The 25,893-nt window shown below is 38.8% G+C and overlaps 1 protein-coding gene across 2 annotated transcripts; it reads right to left on the bottom strand.

The window, feature by feature from the left end:
• Nucleotides 1-12,155: 12,155 nt before the first annotated feature.
• On the bottom strand, nt 12,156-17,278 carry LOC131403139 (adhesion G protein-coupled receptor E4-like). 2 transcript variants are annotated; one of them, XM_058537474.1, is made up of 3 exons: nt 17,102-17,278; nt 14,730-14,825; nt 12,156-12,398 (listed from the first exon to the last, which is right to left on the bottom strand). In XM_058537474.1, the coding sequence occupies exons 1-3, from the start codon at nt 17,213-17,215 to the stop codon at nt 12,288-12,290; spliced, it is 321 nt and encodes a 106-aa protein (XP_058393457.1). In that variant the 5' UTR covers nt 17,216-17,278; the 3' UTR covers nt 12,156-12,287. The 2 variants fall into 2 exon arrangements, 1 of the variants encoding a protein (XP_058393457.1); XR_009219229.1 differs by having other exon boundaries at nt 12,159-12,401.
• Between the last annotated feature and the right edge of the window lie 8,615 nt (nt 17,279-25,893).

The raw sequence follows: 25,893 nt of genomic DNA, 5'->3' as shown, positions 1-25,893 counted from the left end.
GCATATACATTCCTGTATAATAGTTTCATATTAATTGTGGCTTTACTTTTGTGAGCATTTCTATGGAATATTATTGAAAATCCCCTTTATTTCAGTATCTTTGTTCAATGTTAATTTCCAATATCTTCCTGGAATGACATAGAGTAACATTCAATATTGAAAAACTGATTTCAGTAATTTAAATACAGGATAACATATATGTATCTTTATCCTGTGGTTCTATTTTTAACTTTGTACTTGGCTTTTTTTCGTTTTTCGTAGTTTTGTTCTATTTAAAATAATTTTCCTTATTAAACTGTTCTCCACCAGGTTGGATGTATATATATCTTTTTTGAATTCTATTTTAGAATATGTTTAATTTAAAAAATAAGAGGAACTCAGAATCTGAAGTCTGACCTCGACTCCTCTACATTAGATGAAAAATATAATAGTCTCTTACTTCTTTCCTTTCTCCCCAAATCCAGTTTATCTAGGTATAAATTGAGCTCTTTGGGTAATGTCAGCCTCATAAAATGAGTTAGAAAGCATCCCCAACTCTTCAATTTTTTGAAAGAGTTTGACAAGGATAGGAATGAAATCCCTTTTGAATGTTTGGTAGAATTCACCAGAGAAGCCATCTGGTCCTGGACTTTTGTTTTTTAGGATGTTTTTGATTACTGTTTCAATCTCTTTATTTGTGATTGGTCTAGTCCAATTCTCTATTTCTTCTTGATTTACTTTTGGGAGGTTGTATCATTCTAGGAATTTATCCATTTCTTCGAGGTTATCCAATTCATTGACATATAGCTTCTCATAGTATTCTCTTATAATTCTTTGTATTCCTGTGGTTTCTGTTGTAATTGCTCCTCTTTCATCTCTGATTGTATTGATTTGAGCCTTCTCTCTTTTTTTCTTAGTGAGTCTGGCTAAGGGTTTGTGAATTTTGCTTATCTTCTCAGAGAACCAATTCTTAGTTTCATCGATTCTTTCTATTGTTCTTTTAGTGTGTATTTCATTTATTTCTGCTCTGATTTTTATTATTTCCTTCCTTCTACTGACTTTGGACTCTGTTCTCCTTTTCCTAGTTCTTTTAGGTATAGTGTAAGGTTGTTTATTTGAGATTTCTCTTGTTTCTTAAGGTAGGCATGTTTTGCTATAAACTCGTTCTTAGTACTGCTTTTGCTGCATCCTATAAGTTTTGGTATGTTGTTTTCATTTTCATTTGTTTCCAGGTATTTTTTTGATTTCTCTTTTGATTTCTTCATTGATCCAATAGTTGTTCAGAAGCATGTTGTTTAGTCTCCACATATTTGTGACATTTCCAGGGTTTTCCATGAACTTGATAAACAAACACATAGGTAAGGAGAAGGGGTTCATGGTTACCAGAGGAGGAAGGGCGGGGCGATGGTGAAAGCATTAAAGAGGCACATATGTATGCTGACAGATAAAAACTAGTCTATTGGTGATGAACAAAATGCAGTCTATACAGAAACTGAAATATAATAATATGCACCTGAAATATTCACAATGTTGTAAGCCAATATGACCTCAATAAAATAATTTACATTAACCAAAAGAATTCATAATTGTCATTAAAAAATTTGAGCTCTTTGTTCCAGATGGTATTAAATTTTGTGTGCCTCCTTTAAAGTAGTTTGTATTTTGCACTTTTTAAAACCACATTAACACAAAGTATTTGGACAATTGTTACATCTTTTCCATGTTTGTTTCATTGGTATGGTGCTTTTTTTCCCCTAAACCAGTGGTCCACAAACTTTATTATGTATCAGAATCATCTGGAGGGCTTGTTAAAACACAGAATGATTGCTGGACCCCACTCCAGACATTCAGAATCAGTAGGCTTGGGGTGGGGCCCTCTGATTAGCATCTCCACCTTGTCAGTGGAATCCTCTCTCTTTTTTTCATTTCACAGGCTGTAAAATCTGTATCCTGGAGTGAAGTCTCACCCTACCCAATCCTTTTATTTTTCACAGGTGTTATGTCACAATAAACTTCTTGTACTCCTGACTCCATGTCAGCAGTTAGAGGACCCAACTGACACAATACATTCTTCATTTTTACTCAGAAATTGGGTGCTGTATTTTCAAGAAGGACACACCATCTGCAGAAAGTATAGTGTGGATGTCATTCTCTGCTATTTAGGGGTGTCAATTCGTTTTCATAACACCTACATGATTCTTCTTCCTCATTCTCAGCATTTCATGCTATGCTCCTATATTGGATATATATGGGGCATTTACAAATTCTGTACACTCTCCCTCCTTAAAATTTAATTGTTCATATCACACCTGAACTAAGTTGAACTAAATTAGGCCACATCATGGCTTGTCACATGACCGTCAGTGTATGTGATGTATGTGTGCACCTCACAGAAACTGAATGTTCCCTGGAGTGTGCCTCTCAATGTTTCTTCTCCTAGTATTTGATTACGTATGTTCTAAATGCACATTCCTGGTTTCAATTAAATATACAAAAGCCATAGAAATATTACAGGCTGTAAAATTTTCTGTATCCTAACCTTATTTTGTGAAATAGACTATAAATTATTTCTACGCCACAAGCTCATCCATTTAATTTGAAAATTTATTTTCTTTTCAACTAAAAGAAGGAATTTATATTAAAAGAAATAAATGCAAAGGAGTATCCAAAAGAATGAATTCCTGGATTACGGAGGACTAGATACCATGCAGGGGTTTCCCTCCAATAACAACAAGATAATTCATAAAATATGATTTTAATTGCATTCCTGTGTTTTCTTGAAGTAAGAGAAACCTCAAAGGACAAAAGAAGAAATTAAAAGCACTTAAAAAGTTTGGATATACCCAGTGATCAAAGGCCAATACCTTCCTGTAACGAAAGGACTTGTATTTGAGTCACCAGCACCTTAAGAGAATAATCTGGGATCCCAGATTAGTTCTGAGTCACAGAAAATAAAATAAAGTCACTCAGCTTGGCGTCACCCAAAATGACTGGGAACATAAGTCAGAGACATTCTTCTCTGAAGGAAAGAATCCTACGCTAATATCTTATGTTCTCCACATATTAAAATCATATGAAAAGGAGCTCATAATCAAAGTTCATCAAACACATAAGGAAACACATGATAGTCATCAAAATATGACAAATAAAACTTAAAATAAAACAATAGATTTAGAACCCTATAACTTCAACTATCAGATTTACCAACTTCAAAATATAAAATAAATATGTATAAACTGTTTACAAAAAATGGAATCACAAAACACAAATCAAACAGGAGACTCTAAAAAATGATCCTACATATTTGGCAAAGAACCTTATAGAATTTTTAGAGATGAATAATACATGACTGTTGAGATTTAAAATTCCGTGGAGGAGTTATACAGAAGAAGGGGGAATAAAGAACTATGTTTGAATTCTGAAGGAAACATAGGATACACCACAGAAAGACAAGGAACTAGAAAATGTGTAAGATAAGTTATATGTGGAGGGGATAATGAGATTAAAGAAAAAGCAGAAATAAAATACTGTACAGCAAAAACAAGTAAGTCATAAGGGGACATCTGAGAGTTAAAGGGTCCATGAATTTCTCAGGGAATCAGTAATTATGTCCACTTCAGACAGGGTGGACTGGTGATAAATAGAAATAGAGAATGCAACTCTCACTCTAATAAATAAGATACAATGAAATATGGAAAGCAAGTATAAATAAATACATTTTAAAGAGAAATAAAGTAAAAAAATTATGGAAAAATAAAATTATAGATAGTGGGAGCAAAAGAAGTATATAAAAATCACAAAAACTGTAAATGAAATAAAATTTCTAGTTAAATACAAATTGTCAAATTGGATGGGAAAGTAACAAATTTATCTAATCCTCTTTACAAGACGTGTGAAAACCAAAGAACATATGAAAAATTAGGAAGTCAAGATGTGGGAGAACATATAAAGATACACTACACAAATACCATTCAAACTCAATCCAGGGTAGCTATAATAATATCAGATAAAATAGGTAAAGATAAAATGCATCATTAAGAATCAAGTAGTCAATTCACAGTGATATAAAAGTTCAACTCATCACAAAGATATAGTACCTGTGATCTTATACATTCTATCATGTTAAGATAATATAGCCTCAAATAGAAAAGGAAGGAGTAAGAAGAGGAGGGATAAGAAGAGGAGGAGAGGAAGAAGAAGAAAAAGACAGAGGAGGAAGTGCAGAAGGAGGAGGAGGAGGAGGAAAAAATAAAAAATTTCCCATTATAGTCAAGAATTTCAATTCTTTCTCAGACAAATAATAACATATATCTAATAATAGAATATTTGAAAACTATATTAGCATGTCTGATCTATTGTACACACATAGATCCCTATACCCCAAAACTGAAGAATGTCGATTCTTCTCAAGCACACAGGGAGCATTAACAAGCAGTGAGCATGAGCTAGGCTGTTAATCAAGTCTCAACATATAGAACATTTGGAATAAGTACAAGGGACTACTCTGTTTTATTCTTGATGGAATTACAGATCCCAGGCAATAGAAATGCAAAGAATTTTCTCTGGCCTCGGAGATTTTCTGTGCACAAGTCTGTAGAAAAGATGAAGACAATAGAGGCTGTTCGGAATAGGTACTTCTAAAGATGTTAATTATTAATATTAACATTATTTTTATATTTTTAAAATAAGAAGTGGATAATTTTTTAAACTTTGCAGTGCTGTGTCTCTTACTTTCCTGTGTTTCCACTTTTCAGTCCTTCATACTTCTTCCAAATGTTTTTGGATTGTGATGATTCTTCCCTCTTCGGATCTCTGAAGTTTCACCTTAGATACCTGAGTTTTGATGGTGGCAGACACAGAAGTCTGACGGGGCAGAAGTTTAGGCAATTTGATTGCCAGCCTTCTGCTGCACCATTCTCAACCCACATATGTCACGCTTCTCTGCTTGTCCCACACCCTTGAGTTGGAGTTACCTTTCGTGCCCAGGGCTATCTCAAATCTCATGTTAATATTGTTGCTCTTCTATGAAGAATTTAATGATGTGATCATATGAACAAGCATTTTGGTCCTGAACCAAAGAATCATTTACAAAACTCTCTCTGAATGTGATCTGCTTTTCTACTCATTGCACTTGCCTTCATAAAATTAACACTTCTGTCCATGTGTGTGGAATTCCAGAGCCTAAGTTATGTTATTTGCTTTAGCTATAAATTATAAGGCTTCAGAAGAGTCAAGATAGAGGCTTCTTGAGTTGCCATAAACAAAATGAGTTGACTGGGCATTCTCCCTTAATTAAGTCATTGCATTCACTTTGAAGAATAATGGTTTGAGACTTTTCCCTAAGGATCACTATCCCTCCATGCAGGTTTCAGTACAAGAACTGCCAGTATGTTCTGGCCTTTGTTTTTGCCATTGAGGAGATCAACAAGAAGCCCCATCTTTTACCCAACATGTCTCTGGGTTTTTATTGTCTATAATGCCCTGCCCAGTGAACAGAAGGCATTGGAGAGTTCCCCGATTTGGCTCACAGGGCTGGGCAAGGACATTCCTAATTACCACTGTAGGAGAGAGAGCAAGTCTGTAGCAGTCCTTACAGGAACAACAGGGGCAATTTCTGCCCAGATTGGAACACTGCTGACACTCTACAAATTTCCACAGGTAAGGATGGGCGGGATGGGGAGAGACGAAACCATGTGTCATTTGGTGCCATTCTCAGGTGCCTAAAAAGAATGAAAGGAAAAGACTGGGTTTATGCATCTCTCAAAGGATGTGATCTCAAAGGGTAAGTGTACAGAGTTTTGGTGGGGTGTGCACGTTTCCTTTGTTTGAAGTAAAGAGCAGGATGAAGGAGAAGGAGACAAGGGAATTTCCTGGAACTCTGAGTCTGATCAGTTATTTTATAGAAATCTCTCAGGGAGTGGTAGATGATTGGATAGTGAAATGAGTAAATTTCCCCTTCTACCACTTCCAGGTGTTGCTGAATATTGTTTAAGACTGAGTGTGCTTTTTGCAAATCCTCTTCTTCATGTGGCTTCCAACTGTCTTTTCCCTTGAGCTTAGCTATGGTCCCTTTGATCCCATCTTGAATGATGATGACCAGTTTCTGTGTTTCTATCAGATGGCCCCCGGGGACACATCTCTGGCCCTTGGCATGGTCTCTTTGCTGCTTCATTTCCCTGGGACCTGGTGGGGCTGGTCATCTCAGAAGACAAGAAAGGTGTTCAATTTCTCTCAGACTTGAGAGGAGAGATGGACAAGAATGGAATCTGTGCAGCCTTTGTGCAAATGATCCCTGTCACTGGAAGTTTATATACCTCAAGGAACTTTCAATATCATTTGCGGATCAAGGAATCATCAGTGAAAGTGGTTATCGTTTATTGTGATGTTCACTCTCTAATAAGCTTGAGCTTCTCTAAATAGATGTTTTCAGAGATATGGAAAGTCTGGGTCACAACATCACAGCGGGATTTTACCACCGGTCCAAGAGCTTTCATACTTGACTCATTCCATGGGATTCTCATTTTTTCACACCACCATGGTGAGATCCCTGGTTTTGAAACTTTTATGCAGACAGTTAACCCTTCCAAATATCCAGAAGGCATTTACCTTGATAAGTTTTGGGCCATCTCTTTTGATTGCAAGGTGTCTGAGTCTGACTGTAAAACATTGGAGAATTGTCCAACTAATGCCTACTTGGGGAGGTTGCCTTGGCATCATTTAGACATGGCCATGACAGAAGGGAGTTACAACGTGTACAATGCTGTGAATGCTGTGGCCTGGACCCTTCATAAGATGCGTCTCCAACAAGTAGAAATGCAACCAACGGGAAGTGGGGAAGGGCTGGTGATTTCTCCCTGGCAGGTAATGTCTTTTCCATTTAATAGCATGTCCTGTAATAAATGTGACTTCCTGATGGGATTCCATAGTGCTCAAACCAAGTATTTAGGATTCTTTCTCCAAAAGCACAGGAGGTTCTGTACTTGTTTCATTCTCCAGAAGGTAAATCTAGTCCTGGGTAGTAATGGTCATCAAGAAGAATGTGCTAGCTTCAAGGGGAAAGTGCTCTTTGAGTCAATATCAATGCTTTGTGTTACAAAGGATCCCAACATCCTGCCTGCCTAATGTTTTCAATAGGGCATATCCAGCCTTTTCTCATAAAACTCCTCAATGACAACAGGAAGGGAACTAGTCCTTTAAGTGCCTATATGGAAAAGTATAGTAAATAATTTACATAAAAGATATCATTTAATTCTGAAACAACTTTATGTATTGCTAAGCTCTTTTTGCAGATTGATGTCCTGGGAAAATTCAGATAGTGAATGGATGTGGATAGATTTGTCTGTGCAGTTGAGATTAGCCTGATTTCCACACCCACTAATTGTCTTGGTCTGCTTATCTTCAGGCGTCTTCTCTTGAAACTAAGTGATAATTTAGAAACATTATAATATTTTAGTTCTCCATATATTTTCATTTGTTTTGCTTCATTGGATGCTTATAAGAAATTCACATTATGATCTGGAATTATAGACAATGAAGGGTTTTCCCCCATTCAAGTTTTCCATCTTTGACACCAGGATACACTTCATCACAAGACGATTCATCTCTTTTCCCCATCTCTACACCCCTTTCTGAGGAACATAGAATTTAACAATGCCACTGGTGACTCAGTGAATTTGGCTGAAGAAAGAAAATCAGATGCAGAGTATACCATGCTCAACTTTTGGAATTTTCCAGAAGGTCTTGGACTTACAGTGAAAGTAGGAGAGTATTCCCCCACATGCTCCACGTGGTCAAGAATTGTCTTTATCTGAGGAGGTGATAGACTGGACTGTGGGAAGTCCTGAGGTGGGTTGGATTCAATCATAATGCTTTACACTATACATAAATAAGCAAAATCTTGTTTTGGGCGTTTTGTGCCCCCTCAGAGCTTCATAAAGGGCCACATATGGGCATTTAACAACTGACTTCCAGCTTAATGAGTTTTATCAATTACTATTTATCCAGTGGATGGAAATAGAACACATTTATTCAACTATGTGTTTCTATTTGTATATTTTATACCATACAATAAACATGGCATCCAATCAATGAATTGGATTTAGGTATTTAAAAATCAAAAAAATCAAATTTGTTAAAGGCCCAATACTCTAAAACACTGTAGTTATTGGAAAATTAAGTAAATATCACAGCCTTTACCAACAGATATCTGATTTTCTCCAGACTCTGCACTCTGTATGCAGTGAGAGTTGGCGTCCTAGATTTAGGGATAGCCCCCAGGAGAGAAAGGCTGTCTGTTGTTCTGACGGAACTCTCTGCCCAGAAAATGAGATTTCCACTGAGACAGGTGAGTGTATGCCTTACAGAGACATTCTCCACCTCTCCGTTATGTCTACCATTCACCCAAGGAATGGAGAGCTTCTGGATGAGGGCTGTAGTGTCAAAATGCTTCCTTTTTCCATTTATTAAATGATAACAAACAATTTTAGGTTATATTACATGTGTAAATGTTATTAATATGCATTTTATAAATTATATAACATTCTTAAAACTCTGATCTCTCCTGGTTATAAAACATCATATGTCAGAAATAATCAGATTTCTTAGTCAATTGCCATATTTAAGTCTTTTGTCATTTACTGACTGTTATTGTTTTACTCTGGTGCTTTTCAAATGTTTCAGAGATTCCTGGAAAGGTCTTTGACACTTACTCTAGAATACATCTTTCTGATAAACTTTCAGGTCATAAAACTAAACTGGGTAAGAAATTACAGAAATCTAATGGAGAAACTGATGGCTTCATGCAACTGCTAACAAAAGATCAAGATCAAGAGTTGATTGAGTTGACTCTCGTGGGTTCAGAAACTGGCTTCAACCATTAACCTTTGTTTTTCTTTTGTTTTCATAGAAATGCCTCTTTTTAGATACCTGATTTCTTGCTCATAGGCCTAACTTTGGGAGCCTACCTACATCACCACCTCCTGAAATGTATTTAACTGGACTGACCTATTGCCAGGACTAAGAGACCGGTCAGTGTTCAGTGAGATGGAACAATCTACCAACTCAGCTTCTGGACTGTGAAACTTCTTGAAGTTTCAATGGCAGAAATGTAGGGGATCAAAATGTGACACCCCAAAATGTGTGTCTTTGGTTTGATTATTTTTAAGAACAAAAGACTCAGAAACTTTGATCTTCCCCCCTACTCAGCAGGAAGTAGCTAGAGTGGCCATCACTCTATTTCCTTCAAGATTTAGGAATGTACAAAGAAAAGAGGGAATTGAAACAGCACATAAAACATTGAGCAGCAGAAATTAGTTTTGCTACCTTAACACAGGTTATTGATTAACAAAACCTTGCTCAATAATAGAGATGGTACTACACATATGCCAGGTGGGAACCCATAGCACCAGGATGACGCTGGAACCAAGAATCTTTAGAAATATTGCCACTGGAGCCCTTTACAAAGTGAGAAGTCCTTCAATAAGGAAAATCTGGCTTCCAGCAGCCCAAGTAGCTTGATTACCATAAATGGACTGACTCGAGGCAAGCCAATCAGCTTAGATGGGCCCAACTATAGCTTAGTAACCGCTAACTCCTTTCATTTTATCTGTTTGTAACAGAGGAAGGATATTCTCTTGAATTCACTCAATCCTTTTGATGAGAAGTGACCCTATAAAAATTTGTCTACTTATAAACTTTTTTTTTTTTTAACAGAAGAGGGATTCTACACTACTCACTGAACCACGCGCTGCTTTTTTCGCATGACACATGTATCTTGGAGGTCTTTTTATAAGAGCACATGAAAACATGTCTCATTTAAAAAATTTCACTGCATATTATTTATTACATTAGGTTGATGAAAATAATAAGAATAATTAGAAGTTTTCACATATTGAGGTGTATGGCGAAGCCATTCTGGGTTAAACCTGATTTGGCCTAAAATTTGTTTCTTCCCAGAGCAGCCTGACTTATGGCTCACCAAACATGCATTGTACATCTGCCTCATTTACCCAAAGCAAAAGATGCGCTCTTTAAAGATGGAGGTGAATGATTCCCTTCCTCTGATACCAATACCAGTACCTCTTTGAAAATAAGTTTTTCTTTCAAGAAAACCAAGGTCAAGTTGACCTGCTGTGTATCTGCTAAATTGCAGCAAAACCTCTCCTTATGACTTTGAGAAAAACAAAATTGTATTCCTCTCAGGTGTGTTCTTGGCTCTGAAACGGTATGTAACCATGCTGTGAATCGCGCTTCCACAGAGGACCCTCCTCCCCAGTGGACACTGCACTTCCAGGCTGGTCCACAGCTTGGCTCAGGGAAATATCACCTTACCTTTCTAGTCTATAGATTGTTTGTTGATTATTTACGTCAATGATATGGACATAAAATTATGTAAACCGTCCTGACTGATTGACACTTTGTTTGCATTGCAAAAAGTACTGCAGTAAACATACTTGGTGAACTTTTGTGAATGCATCTGTTGTATTTAAGCCAAATGACAATTATTGTAGGTGAGAGTGCTCTTTAATTTAGATTTTTCCCTTGGGTTGCAGCAAAGAGCCAGTTCAAATAAGAGACAACCAGTAAAATTGTGAGTCACTTGTTTATTGCCATACACACATTTATTCTCATTCAATAAGTTAGTAGACAATTAGTGAATTGATCAAATCAGCAACAATGAGCTAATGAAAGCCCTGTGCTGCCTTATTCACAGGATTTGATTAGTCTTTCTTGGCCTTTAGCCAGTGTGTGCTCCCTACTGATGCATCAAGGCAAACCTGTGGTCATGGGTTAAGCAGTGCAAGGGGCTCATAGTGACCTGGGGGCACACATGAAGTGGTCCAGTACACTCCAGAGAGGCTCAGCGAGACCAATGCCTTTGTTGTCCAGTGTTGGGTGGCTGGCAGGATAAGCCAGGCCAGCTTGGCTTCTCTTTGGGTGTGAGAGCCTAGTGGACTGTACATGCATTTACAGGCTTAAGGTAACATGTTTACATACAAGGTGCTCCTTTTTCCTCCACCCAACACACCACAGCAAATAATTCAGGGAGATAGAATATATCACCTCACTCTGAATTTATACATCATATCACCCTGTATTTACAAATGCCCTTATCACAATATCTTTAGGCTAAATTCCTAGCAGTGGAATTTTTAAATGAAAGCATTATGTACTAAAATATTAGATTTGGATAGTCAGTGCCAAATTGTCCTCCTGAAAAAGGTGGCATTGTATGCAAATTTTACTGGTGTAAATTTGAAATTGCACGATATAAAGTCACAATGCAGGCACACATTTTGAAACCACGTGAATCTCCCTAAATTTTACCTTTTCAAGAAGAATCACATCATTTAAAAACCAGCAGGTGGAATGAATCATACACTCTGGTTATATTGCTGTGATGTGGGGGAGACACTTGAGCTGGTGAAGCAGAAAAACAATGCAATCCTTTGTCCAGGACCTAAAATTTGAACACAAAATTTCTTCAAATGAATTATGGCTTCTCTTGGCTGCTATGTTAACATTTACCATTGTTATAATCAAACACTGTTTTTAAAATATTGTCTAGTAACAAAGTTATCCAGGCATTTAGTAATTATAGTGCTGAAAAACATGCCTAAAATCCAATAAGTTTAGAAAATAAATTAGAAATGGTAAAACAAAGAAAAGAAGGCCAAACCACTGCTGTGATACTCCAAGCTGTTTTAGTTTGAGAGCATTTACATGAGGACATGTTCGAGATGACACTAAGAAAACAAAATTATATGTTTAACCAGGGTACAGGATAGGTTCCAAAAAGTCATCAGGCAATGAAACCAGGGAAGTGCCGATGATCAGATCACAAGATGCTTCCCAGTGACTATGCATCCCTAAGCAGGGATAGTGGTGTACTTTTGCATTGCAAGAATGCAACCCCCTTTTTTATACTTATTCTTATGGAATTATTAAGTTATGCAAATATTCAGTGATGCAAGATCTTTGGGAGCATTAAATGCAACACAGAGGTCAGAGAGGCATCTGTGAGGTGAATCTAGATGTCAGCCAATCAGCTTTGGGCAAGATGGTAACAGCTGGAAGAAGAAAATCCACTTATTTCCCTCGTCATTAAAAAAGATTCTTTGAGCATTTAATTGCACGTGATGTACAATACTGGATTCTGGATCTAAGATTCTCCCATGTGCCCCCTTCTTTCTATGGAGATAGAAGCCAAAATAGAGGAATACATCAGCACTCATTTTCACAGGAAAGATGGATGGTGGCGTTGTTCTCATCCATATGTGACCACGGGTGGGGCGCCGTCCATAAACAGCTCAGCTTCCTGTTCTTTGCCAAGAAACAGTGACAAGATGAATCTGAGGCTGTGGTTGGACAGATGCAGCGTCTCTTCTGCGATAGGATTCTGATGACTTCCCCAGTTCCTCCTACTTGAGGGGAAGAATATGGAGAAAAAGTTGAAGAGAAATGAACACCTCAGAAATTAACTAAAACTTCTAGCATGCCCAGAGATGACAAGATAGAATTTCACTAAGGTCCAAAGCTTGGTTAAGAGGTCCTGAATCTGACCCTGTTTACAGCCTTTTTCCTACAAAACACCATCTATGATGTATCTTTATTTTATTTTATCTTTTTATGAACATTTACAGTCTGTTTGTAGTGTGGAAGGCCACATGCTAAGCATATGACCTCATTTAATCTTCACTCTGAGATAGATACTATTAGTATCCACATTTTACAGATGAAGAAACTGAGGCACAGAGACAGTAAGTGGCTAGTGCAAAGTCACACAGCCTGGAAGTGGTGGAGTTGGGATTTGAACCCACACACTTGGGCTACATTTAAACATGACAGTGACGGACCCCTTAAATGCTGCAGAGGATCAATGATGCTTATAAGATTGAATATGTGCTTTCTAGAATATAAAGTGTTGTCCAAGGATGAGGGATTATAATTATCTGCTTGGCGGTAGTCATTGGGTTCACTCAAAGCAGTGGTTCTCAAACTTAGGTGTGTATGAGAATCACCTAGAAAGCTAATAAATTACAGAGAGACTCAGACTCATTCAAGTAAGATGGAGTATTACTTGTTAGTATTGTTACTAGCTCTCCAGATGGTTCTGAGAACCACTGAGCTAAATACTCAAATTTTCCTAATGCAAAAAGTTGCTTTTCATTCTTGTCTTGCTTGGAAGATATAGGACAAGAAACAGCATTGCCTACAGGGCAATATTAAGCATTTCCCACAGCAACTGTCCTCATGGACTTCCAGGGGCTATTCTCTTCAGCCCTTGCACTGAACACTTTTGGCGCCAGACTCAGATGCTCTTTCCCAGGCCAGCACACCCACACTGCAGCTGCTGTGAGTTTCAGTTACTAATGACTTACAGCTGCCTCCTTCTCCAGAGAACTGCCTGTAGTCAAAGGAGCTGCCTCTCCAGAAAGGTTAAACCCCATTCCACAAAGGGCCAATGACTGAATGACACGCGAGCACAAAATGCTGGCCACCCGTCTCAAGGTGTTTCCAATTCCATGTTCAATTCACACTCCAGAGTCTCCCGTGGGATCAGGCTGAAGCCAGACTCCACCTGGGTCCACACCACTGCTGATATGCTCCATCCTGCCTCCCTCACTCTTCTTCTTCTCTTTCTCAATGAATCACAAGGATTCTAATCTCTGTTTTAGGTTCTAGTTTTGAAGAACTCAACCGAAGGCAGCCCTCCAGGAGACAGCTCGGGAGTGAGGGAACAAGATCACATGCAGGATGAGGAGGAGGTGCAGTGGCTCTGCTGGCTCAGCCTAATGTCCTGAATAAAGCTTGCATCTCCTGTGACAGCTCCATGGGCACAGCCCCTAGGCCACGGTGTGGGACCAGCTCAGTTACAAGAGTCATAGCACTCAGGAATCTATGGCTTACCACCAAAGTGCTTAGAGTGTATTCATAGTCCTCTCCATCCAGATAATTTCACAAACCAGGGGTCATTTTCATCAGATACATCCATAAAGTTTTTACTCAAGAGTCAGCTTCTCATCGAGGCCCCTCATTGCCACTTATTTAAAAAGGAGCTCCTCCCACTCCATGCATTCTTGATTTCTCTTCATTGCTCTTTTTTCTATAGCTTATATCACTTTGTAACATACTGTAAAATCCACTTTTTGTGATTTATCGTTTGCCTCCCCCCTACAAGAATGTCAGCTCTGTGAGGACAAGGATTTTTGTCCATGTGTCCACTGCTCTATCCCCAGCACCTAAACCAGTGCCTGGCACATATTAAACACTCAATAAATATTTGTTAAATGAATTCTGCTAAATAAATTTAAAAATTTTTGCTAATTATCATTGGATATTTGTGGATGGACTGAAGAAAGAGAGAAAGAGAGTGAGAAAGAGAGCAAGAAGAAAGAAAGAGAGACAAGAAAGAAAGACAGAGAGGGGAAGATGGGAAGAGAGAAGGAGGGGGAGAGAGAGAGAGACAGAGATAAATAAACAGAGAGAAAAAGGAAGCAAGGAAAGGAAAGGAGGGAGGGAAGGAAGGAGGAAGAGAGGATGGGTGGGAGGAAGGATGAAGCGAGGGAGAGACAAAGAAAGAAAGAAGATCTCTTCTGGTTTTGGTCTCAAAAACCAGAAATTTCAGCTGTTTAATGCAGGAATGTAATGCAAATTCTCTTTTCTTTCAGATCAAGAAACCAGGAAGCTCCTGGTAGCATGAGATGTTGGGTTCAGACAAGGACATGGCACCAGAGAAGAGCTGATCTTACCATTTTGGTGTGGGTAGATGAGGGAGACACTTCAGTGCTTTCAATTTCAACCCCTTTCCTCATCCCAGTAAACCATTTCCTGTATTCCATTCGCACCTGAAAGTTTGAGGAATATAGAGGCTTGTGTTACATCCAGAGCTTGGTTCAGGAGACAAGACCCTAAAGTAGGAGACTAAAGATATACATCTAAGCCCTACTCTCTACTGCTCTTCCATTGGTTTTCTGTATAATCTTGGCCATGCTTATGTTGATTCATTTTATTTAAAGTCAACTTCCTCAATTGTAGAAAAGCTGCTTACTAAATGTCAGACACCATATGGACTCTATATATGGTGGTGGTGGTGATGATGATGATGATGATGATGATGAAGGTGATGATGGTGATGACAATGATGGTGATGATGTGGGTGAAGGTGATGAAGATGGTGGTGATGACGGTGATGATAATGAAGGTGATGATGGTGATGACAAGGTGCTCAAGATGGTGGTGATGGTGGTGGTGATAATGAAGGTTATGATGCTCATGATGATAATGATAATCAAGGTGATGATGAAGATAAAGAAGGTGGTGATGGTGATGATGATGATTATGATGATGATGATGATGATGATGGTAGTAATTACGAAAGTGATTGTGGTCATGATAAGGATGATAATGAAAGTGATGGTGGTGTTGGTGATTATGATGATGAAAGTCACCAATTATTGAACATAGCCATGTTCAAGACACTTTATAAACAATGTATCATTTAGTTCTTACATGAGCCCAATGATGAAGGTGCTTCTCTTATCCCCAATTAAAGGTGAAGAAGTTGAGGCTCTTGGAGGTAAACTGACTTGTCTAAGGTCACAAGGCCAGTGTTCAAAAATCATGTCATTCTTACTCCAGAGCCATGACACTAACCCCTACACTAAACCACCCCTGTGATTCCATCAGTTGCCTTCTTTTAACCTCCTCGACATGTTCTTAAAAGATATTTAAGCATTTAATACTCAACATTATTTCATCAAGACACTTAAATTGTATTTTACTTCTTCTTTGTGTGAAGAGTTCCAAGCATTAATAAGGAGATAAAAGATGAAAGAGAAATTAATGAAGTGTTAAGATGGTCTCTTTGCCAATCTTAATTGCTGGTGGTTCCACTTAAAAGCAAAGGAAAAAATTCAGGAAAACTGTTCCCAATCTTCTGTAAAGAGTAAAATTATAATAATGACCCTCACTGGGAACTTAATATGTGCCAAGAACTGTGCTAGGAGATTTACATAGCATTATTTCATTTAATTCTCAACTCTGGGAGGTAGGTATTGCCACATTTGTGGATGAGAAATCCAAGGCTCAGAGAGGGTAAGCAACCTGTCCAGGGTCACACAGCAACTCACTCAGTGGAAAAATTGGAATTAGAGCTGAAGTCTCTCTGAGTTTGTGGTAGATTATGCCAAATATTCCAGTGCCCCTCCCTATAGTTCACCTCACTACTGGAGGATTATTCATCTCTCTGGTGAATTCAAGTATGGCCATGTGACTTATTTTGGCCAATAAAAGAGAGCTAAGCTGTGCTTTGCCATGATCTCCTTTCCCTTTGCCATAAGAATACCAACGTTCTAAAGGAGGGCTGCCCCCTCAGCCTACAACCCAGAGTGAAGACAATGTAGTCCAAGCCACAGCTATGTAGCTTGAGTGAGAAGTAAACCTTTATTGCTGTCAGCCACTGAAATTAGAGAGGGAGAGGCTATTTGTTACTGCAGCGTAATCTGCCTTATCCTGACTCATACACGCTCTGCTATGAACTGAATTGTGTCCCCCCAAAATTCATATGGTAAAGCCCTAACCCCCCAATGTGACTGTATTTGGAGATACGACCTTTATGAAAGTAATTAGGGTTAAATGAGGTCTTAAGGGTTGAGCCCTGATCCGAGAGGATTAGTTATCAATTCCTTATAAGAAGAGACATGCAAGCCCTCTGTCATTCTCTCTCCCATGTAAGGACACAGTGAGAAGGTCGCCATCTGCAAGGCAAGAAGAGAGCTCTCGTCAGAACCTGACTGTACTCACTCTCTACTCTCAGCCTTCCAGCTTCCAGAATTGTAAGAAGATCAATTTCTGTTGTCTAAGCCACACAGTCTATGATATTTTGTTATGGCATCCCAAGCAGATGAATGTATGCTCTTGAGAGATATGTCAGAAAGCTAAAGGTTAGAATGCTATGAAACCCAGCGCACACGGCATACCCAAGCAGCACCTAAATGCTCTTCCCATAATCAAGACAACCCCAAAATACAAACACAAAAGTTCAGAGAGGAGTGAGAATGTAAACAACCATTCAGCAAGACTTCGGGACTAGGCTGGTGAGAGACGGAATTATTAGCCTTACCTGGCGATTAAGGAGACAGTGTATCACAAAGAGAAACCCCCCCTGCAGGACATTGATGATGCTGAATGCGTAGGCAACGACTGATCTGATTGTCTCCCCGACTTCTTCAACCATAAAAATCCAAGGCCCCGAGGACAGCCCAGGATAAATAGCTGAGTGATGGCTTTAAATATCATGACTCTGAAAAGGAAAAGAGTAATAATAACTACCATTTATCAGATCCTCCCTATTTGTTGGGCACTGTGCTAATGCTTTGCATGCATTGCCTTAGTGAAACCTCACAACAACCTTGTGTGGTTAAGTAACTTACAAAAGTCCTACTGCTTGAGGATGAGGCAGAACCCATGTTTTCAGTCACTGCCTCTGGGACGAACGCGTTCTCCCACTCTTTGTAAGTGATTTATCTGCAAACTTTTACCTGGACCTGTTGGAAGATTTGTAGAAAGTGCCTTCTAGACATTTGTATTGAAAAATTGAGATGACGACGATACCATGACTTCAGAACATACGGCCGGGTTGGGTTTCTTCAAACAAAAATTGTGTTTGGTAAAATGAACTGGTGCTGTTGATGGCAATTGGCTGGAGGAATTGATGCGCATGTGCACGCATGCACTTCCGGTCGACGGCGCGCACGTGGGAGGAAGTCCCGGTGCCGCGGCTGCCGCTCCCGCCTGTCTCTTCTGGTTACGTTCGTCGAGGGCCGCGCGGCTGCTGTGGGAGGCCCGGCTTTCTCTCGCTGGCTCAGCCGCAAGTCCCCGTCCATCCTTGTCGACTGCGTGGAAGAGAAGGTGAGGAGGTGCGTGGCGGCAAGCCCGGAGCCCCAGCGCGTCTCGGCCGCGGCCCTCGGGACCCGCCGCCTGTCCCCGGGGTGCCGCGCCGGGGCCCGCGCTGCTCTGTCGGCCCCGCGGGCGGCCGCGGCCCGACACGCGGTTGGTCGCCGACACTCGTTGTCGGGGCCCTGGGAGAGCAGCCTCGGCGGGGCGAGGGCCGAGCGGGGTCTGTGCTCGCTGGAGGGCGGCTCCTCCCCTGCCCGCTTTTTCCGGCCCGGAAGGCCCCGCCCGCGGCTGTGTTTCCTCTCGGCGCAGCGCGTTTCGGGTTTCAGAACAGGCTCGAAGGTGTGGGGCTGCGCACGCCTGGCCCGCTGAGTTAGCTGGGGAGCGAGGCGCACGTGTTGACCCCAGCCTCTCACAACCTTGTAAAGTCACCCCCCGCGGCGAGCTTTCTGTTGTTTACTGCCCGTGCTCGAAAGGTTTTCTCCTGGTGTGAAAGGACTGTTGTTGCTGTTTTAGATCCTACGGTGAAAGCAGCATCTTAGAAACGTCTGGGACGAGATGGAAGTCTCATAAGTGCCCCCTTCTCTAGGTGCCCCGACTGCTGGAGAGAAGGCTTGTTGAAATTTTCAGAATTCCTGGATGCACTTAAATACTTTGTTGTTTGTTTGTTAATGTGTATGTCGACTTCTGGCCATGATTGAGTTTTCTCTTTATCGTTCCCGTGATCCCGTCCGAGTTCGATTTTGTGCTTGGAATTTCTGGATTGGGAAGGTTCAGCGGCGCTTCATGCCCCTCGCCCCTTCGTTTGTGAAGGAAGTGCCCGTCAGTCACAGTGAACTGCATTCTTTTGCTGAGGTTGGTGAGATCTTGATTTTTACTTAGCTCCTATCCAGGACGAACCGAAAGCCTGGTTTTGACGGCAGTTTCAGTATTCCTTGTGTTTTTCCCAAAGAGAAAGTGTTAAACTGAATGCTGGTTTCCTTTGTTTTTAAAACTTCCATCAAACTTGACTTGCATCTCATCCCATTTCTGCTCTGTAGAGATAACCATTTTTAACTGTTTTGGTTCTGTCTCTAGATATCATGATTATGCCTGATTTATTGGTTTTGGATCTATCTATTGAATTCTAGCTATGATAGAAGAGGATTGCGTCACTTATGCGGCATCCCCTGCCCCATTCCTAATAGTAAATCACTGTCTTTATTTCTTCTCTTGGTAAGCTTTATAAGTTTGAGTAATGTGTCTTTTTTGTTACATCTTCTATATAAAGTATCCCTTGACTTCTCACTTTCTAAGGTTAGGTATTAGCTTTTCTACCTCTGCTGCTCTTACTCTTCACCCCAAGCTTGCCAGCTGTCCTTTTGCCTTGTTGGCATCCCAAATTAAATTGTCAGGGCTTTGGCTATATATGGGATTGTTTTAAAAGCTGAAAAATCAAATAGTATTGTAAATTCTTGTCACTTTCCAGATTCAAGTTATGCTGTGATACTGTTTCTTTTCTTGTGCTACTTTTGTCTTTTTCTTGGTGTTCTCTTTCTGTTTTCCTCTTTATAGGGTTCCACATCCAAACTCGCTGTTTTATTAGGTATTCTATCAAGTCCTCTTTCTTCTTGGAGACTCCTTCTTGAGGTCTTTATTTCTGTTGCTGTCACACCTGGTTCTTTAGGCTTGCTGGAAAGCTGCTTCCTGAGATTTTTTAAAATTCCTTTCTTCAGTTGAGGGTACTATTTTCTGATCATCTTTCTTGGCCTAAATCCTTTCTTGGTTTTTATTCTCAATTGAATTCTTAAGAAATGCTGTGCGGGGTGTGAGTTTTCTGAATCTGTTCTACCCTTGTACACATGAGTGGTCATTAGCTAGGCATCAAGTTCGAGTTTGCAAATTAGTTTCCCTCAAATCTTTGAAAGTGCTGTTCTTTTGACTTATGTCATCCAGTATTTTTGATGAGTTTTTTTTTTTTGTGAGGAAGATCGGCCCTGAGCTAACATCTGCCAGTCCTCCCCTTTTTGCTAAGGAAGACTGGCCCTGGGCTAACATCGGTGCCCATCTTCCTCCACTTTATATGGGACGCTGCCACAGCATGGCTTGCCAAGCGGTGCGTCGGTGCCCGCCCGGGATCCAAACCGGCGAACCCCGGGCCGCCGCAGCGGAGTGCCAGCACTTAACTGGTTGCACCACTGGGCCGGCCCTTTGATGAGAAGTTGAATGGTAATGTGATTTATTTATTTAACCGATGCTTATGTAGTATTTAACACATACCAGGCACTGTTCTAGGCACTTTATAGATTAATTTATTAAATTCTCATAACAACCACATGACTACTACTCCTTACTATTATTATTATTACAGATGAGAAAACTGAAGCACAGAGGGGTTAAGTAACGTACTCAGGGTCACTTGGCTAATACATGGCAGAGCCATTGTCAAAATCAGGAAGGCCATGCGCTTAGTTTCTATGTTCTGCTTTCGTTCTTTTGTAGTTGATCTATTTTTCTTTCTGAATGTTTTCAAGATCTTTATCCTTGATAGTGTAAGTGTTCATGATTAGGTACTTAGGTATAGATTTTTTTAAAATTTCAGTGTATTTTGATCGGTGCTTGGCTGACTCTGAGGCTGAGGACTTGTGTTCTTCAGTTCCAGGGAATGATCCTTGATTGTTTCTTGACCTCCTTTTTCACTGCCCTCTCTGAACTCTGGATCCTGGTCCTCCTAGACTGGTATATTTTTCTTTCGTCTCTCTGTTCTCCCCCTCCTCTCCTCCTCCTCTTGCAGCTTTATTGAGATATTATTGACCTACAACAAACTGCACATATTTAAAGTGTACAGTTTAATACATTTTGAGATATGTGTACATCCATGAAACCATCACCATAATCAAGATAATGAGCGTCACCTCTAAAACATTCCTTCTGGCCCTTTGTTATTCCTCCCTACAACTGTGTGCTGCCTGTCGTTAGTCAACCACTGATTTGTTTCTGACTCTGTAGATAAGTTTTCATTTTCTACAATTTTATATACATGGAATTATATAATATGTACTCTTTGTTTTACCTGGCTCAGTTACTTTCATTCAGAATAATTATTTTGAAATTCACCCATGTTCTTCCATATATCAATAGTTCATTTCTTGTTATTTTTGAGTAGTATTCTGTGTTGTGCATGTATCACATTTTGTTTGCTCCTTCACCTGATTGAGGAACATTTGGATTGTTTCCAGTTTTGGGCTATTAGACAAAACACTTCTGTGAACATTGGTGTACAAGTCTTTGTGTGGACATGTGCTTTCATTTCTTTAGAGAAAATGCTCCGGAGTGAAACGGTTGAATTGTGTGGTAGGTGTGTGATTATTTAAAAACTTGCCAAGCTGTTTTCCCAAGTGGTTGTACGATTTTACATTGCCGCCAGCACGTGTGCGGGTTCTAGGTGCTCCACTCCCTCTCCAGCACTTAGTCTGGTTAGTCTTTTTTAGTTTTAGCCGTTCTAGGCTAGTATTATCTCGTTGTCGTTTTAATTTTCATTTGCCTGATGACAGATGATGTTGACCATCTTTTCAGGTGCTTATTTGCGTGCTGTATATCTTCTCGAGCAAGGTGTCTATTCAGATCTTTTGCTCATTTTTAAGTTGGGTTGTTTGTCTTATTGAATTGCAGAGTTTCTTACGTGTTGATATATCTTTTGCAGATATTTTCTCCTACTCTGTGGCTTACCTTTTTACTTCTTACCAGTGCAAAGAACAGAAGTTTTTAATTTTAATGAAGTCTGTTTTATATATATATATTTTTATATTTCCGCTCTTTGTATTGTATTTAACAATCTTTGCCAAAGCCAAGGTCACTAAGATTTTCTCTTGTGTTTTCTTAGAGATGTTTTATAGTTTTAATTCATCCCATGGTTTCTGTTTTTAGTTTTTTAATATGATGAATTACAATGATTTTGAAATGTTAAACTCGCCTTGCATTCCTTGGGTAAATCCCACTTGGTCATGGTATATTATTTTTATATACTGTTGGATTCAATTTGCTAAAGATTTTTTCATTTACATTTTTACATTTATGTTCAAAGAGGATATTTGTCGGTAGTGTTCTTGAAATGTCTTTGTCTAGTTTTAGTTTTTGAGTAACCTTGGCCTCAGATTGAGCTGCGCGGTATATACCCTCCCCAGTTTTCTGCAAGGGTGTGTCTAGAATTGGTGTTATTTCTTGCTTAAATATTTGGTAGAATTCACCAGTGAAGCTTTCTGGGCCTGAAGTTTTGGGGGAAGGTTTTTGTCTACAAATTCAATTTCTTTAGTAGATATAGAGCCATTCAGATTATCTATTTCTTTTTGAATGAGCAGTTGTAATTTTTAACTTTCACAGGTTTTGTCCATTTCATCTGAGTAGTCAAATGTGTTGACAAAAGTTGTTCATAGTATTCCTTGTTATCCTTTTACGATTGATAGAAAATGTGGTGATGTCACCTCTCATTTCTGATACTAATTTTGTCTTTTCTCTTTTGTTCCATTAATAGTCTGGCTAGACTGATCTCAGAGAACTAGCTTTTGGTTTCATTGATTTTTCTCTGTTGTTTCTCTGTTTTCTTTTTCATCAACTTCTGCTCTTATTTGTTTCTTACGCTCACTTTGTGTTTAGCTTGCGTTTCTTGTCCTTATTTCTTAAGGTGGAAACTTAGGTCATTGCTTTGGTACATTGCATTTTCTCTAATAAAGGTGTTGAGTGCTGTAAACAGCCTTCTAGATACTGTTTCAACTCTATGCCACAAATAATGACATGTTGTGTTTTCATTTTCATTCAGTAACCAATATTTCCTGATATCCTCTTTGACTTCTTCTTTGGCCTATTGCTTATTTAGAAGAGTATTATTTAATTTTCAAATATTTGGGGGGTTTTCCAGACTTTTTTTCTGTTATTGATTTCTAATTTAGTTCCTCTGTCAGAGAACATGCTTTGCATAATTTGAATCTTTTAAAAGCTTATCTGAGTTGTTGTATGTCCCAGAATATGGTCTTGGTAAATGTTTCATTTTGACTTTAAAAAGATATATGTGCTGCTGTTATTGGGTGGAGTGTTCTATAAAATGTTATCACGTTTGTTGATAGGATATGAAAGACTTGAACAACATTTACTGATTTTCTGTCTCCTTGTTCTGTCAATTATTGGTAGGGGTGTGGAAATCTCCTATTATAATTTTTTGGATTTGTCTGTTTCTTCTTTTAGTTCCATTGTTTTTTGCTCCTTGCATTTTGAAGCTCTTTTATTAGATACATAAATGCTTAGGATTGTTATGTCTTCTTGATGAATGTACTCCTTTATCGTTATAAAGTGGCCCTCTTTATCTAATATTCTTTGCTCTGAAGTCTACTTTGTCCAATATTAATGTAGCCAGATCTTTTGACTAGTGCTAGCGTGGTCTATTTCCATCCTTTTACTTTTAGCCTGTTTGTGTCTTTATATTTAAAGTGTTTGTTTTTGTAGGCAACATACACTTGGGTCTTGCTTTTTTATAGTTTGATGATCTCTGCCCTTTTTTTTTTTATTGTGGCAAAATATACGTAACATAAAAATTGCCATTTTAACCATTATAAGGTTTAGAATTCAGTGACGTTAAGTACATTTACAATATTGTGAAACCATTGTGACTCTTCATTTCTGTAACTTTTTCATCATCCTAAACAGAAACTCTATACCCATTACACAATAATTCCCCGTTCTCCCCTCTCCCCTACCTTCTGTCTTATGAATTTGCCTATTCTAGGTACCTAAGATGAGTGGAGTCATATAGTATTTGGCATTTTGTGTCTGGCTTATTTCACTTAGCATGTTTTCTAGTTTCATCCATGTTTAGCATATATCAGAGTTTCATTCCTCTTTAAGGTTGAATAATATCCCATTGTATGTGTTTATCACATTTTGTTTGGACACTTGGGTTATTTTTACCTTTTGACTATTGTGAATAATGCTGCTGTGATCATTGGTGGACAAGTATCTGTATGCCACATCAATGCTTTGGGTGTATACCTGTGAGTGATTCCTGCTTTCATTTCTTTGGGTATATACCTATGAGTGGAATTGCAACATCATATGGTAATTCCGTGTTTATCTTTTTGAGGAACTGCCACACTGTTTTCACAATCTCTGCCTTGTAATTGGGGCATTTAGAACATTTACGTTGAATGTGATTATTGATATGGTTAGATTTAAATCTGTCATCTTACTGTTTGTTTTCGGTCTCATCTGTTTTTTGTTTCCCTTCTCCATTTCTTCTTCTTTTGGTTTAAGTATTTTTTATGATCTCGTTTTATCTCTTTTTTTAGCCTTTTAACTATTAATTCATTCAACCATCAATTTCTTCACTTTGTGTCCTTGGCTCATGCAGTCTTCCATTCGTTAGCTTTCTGATCTTGGGAAAATGACTTAAACTCTCCTAAAGTCGAAAGAACTGGAGCTTCTTGCATTACACCACACTGCTCCCTACCATCTCTATCCTCTGGTCATTTCTGTATGAGAGCTGAAATAAGGCAGAGTGTCACCTTGTTTGACCTCAACTGGAACGTGTGTGTGTTGATAGACTGAAATTTTTCACTGCTCTGCTCATGTTTGCGAATGACCATGAGAATGCTGCAAATATTGATTTGGGATTCCAAAAAAATTTTAGTGAGTAGGTGAATTCACAAATATGGAACTTGTAAATAATGAAGATCAGCTATGTATGTACCACATAGGGTGGTTGTGTGGGTTAAATCAATTAATACAAGTTCTTCAAACAATGCCTTACACAGACTCATTTGATGTTTCAGAAATTTATTTGGTAAGTTAGTTTTTAGTAGTTTGTATGTGCAGGTATAAGTGAGGATATTTTTATGTCTAATTTTTGGTGACATTGCATAGTGTAGAATTGTGCTTTTTTCATGTGGTGAAATCCAGGTTTCCTACCCTGCTTTTTTCCTGTCACTCGTCTACTTCATTTAGTCCTTTTTTTTTTTTTTTGCAAACATGCAGGCATGGCTTTAAGGGCAGGAAGGATTAATAATGAACAAAAGCGATGTTGCTCCCTGACCCTACATTCTGCTTTCTTCACTATGATGTTTTTTTTTGGAGCTGGCTACTACATTTTTTAGGCAGCTTTATTGAGATATGATTCACATACCATACAATTCACCCATTTAAAGTTTATAATTCAGTGGTTTTTTTATATATATTCACAGATGTGTGTAACCATCACCACAGTAAATTTTAGAATATTTTCATCACCTCAAAAAGAAGCCTGAACCCTTCAGCTACCATCCCTTTATCCCCTGACCCTGTTTACCCCATCCCTAAGCAACCACTAAGCTGCTTTTTGTCTCTATAGATTTCCCTATTCTGACTTTCCTATGAATAGAATCATATAGTAATGTTTTTTTTTTTTTTTGGTTGGCTTCTTTCACTTAGCGTATTTTCAAGGTACATTTATGTTGTAGCATATGTCAGTATCTCATTCTTTTTTATGACCAAATAATGTTTCATTGTGTGGATATACCACATTTTGTTTATCTGTTTGTGTGTCAGCGGACATTTGGGTTGTTTCCACCTTTTGACTATTATGAGTGATGCTGTTACATTCATGTACAAGTTTCTGTGTGGACACGTTTCCATTTGTTGGATATATATAGCTAGGAGTAGAATTGCTGGGTTACATGGTAGCTCTATGTTTAATTATTTGAGAAACTGCCAGACTATTTTCCAAAGTGGCTGCAACATTTTACATTCCTGTGGCAGTGTTTGAGGGTTCCAGTTTCTCCACATTCTCACTAACACTTGTTATCTAACTTTTTTAATTTTAGCCATTCTAGTGGGTATGAAGTGGTATCTTATTGTGGTTTTGATTTGCGTTTCCCTTATGACTAATGATACTGAGCATCTTTTCATGTGCTTATTGGCCATTTGTATATCTTCTTTGGAGAAATATCTGTTCAGATTCTTTGCCTATTTTTAAATTGGGTTGTCTTTTTATTACTGAATTGTAAGAAGTTTTTTGGG

This window comes from Diceros bicornis, unplaced genomic scaffold (genome assembly GCF_020826845.1).
Source record: "Diceros bicornis minor isolate mBicDic1 unplaced genomic scaffold, mDicBic1.mat.cur scaffold_55_ctg1, whole genome shotgun sequence".
In the NCBI taxonomy this organism is placed as follows: domain Eukaryota; kingdom Metazoa; phylum Chordata; class Mammalia; order Perissodactyla; family Rhinocerotidae; genus Diceros; species Diceros bicornis.
The sequence above is the reverse complement of the archived record's forward strand: the minus strand, read 5'-3'. Positions and strand labels throughout refer to the sequence as shown.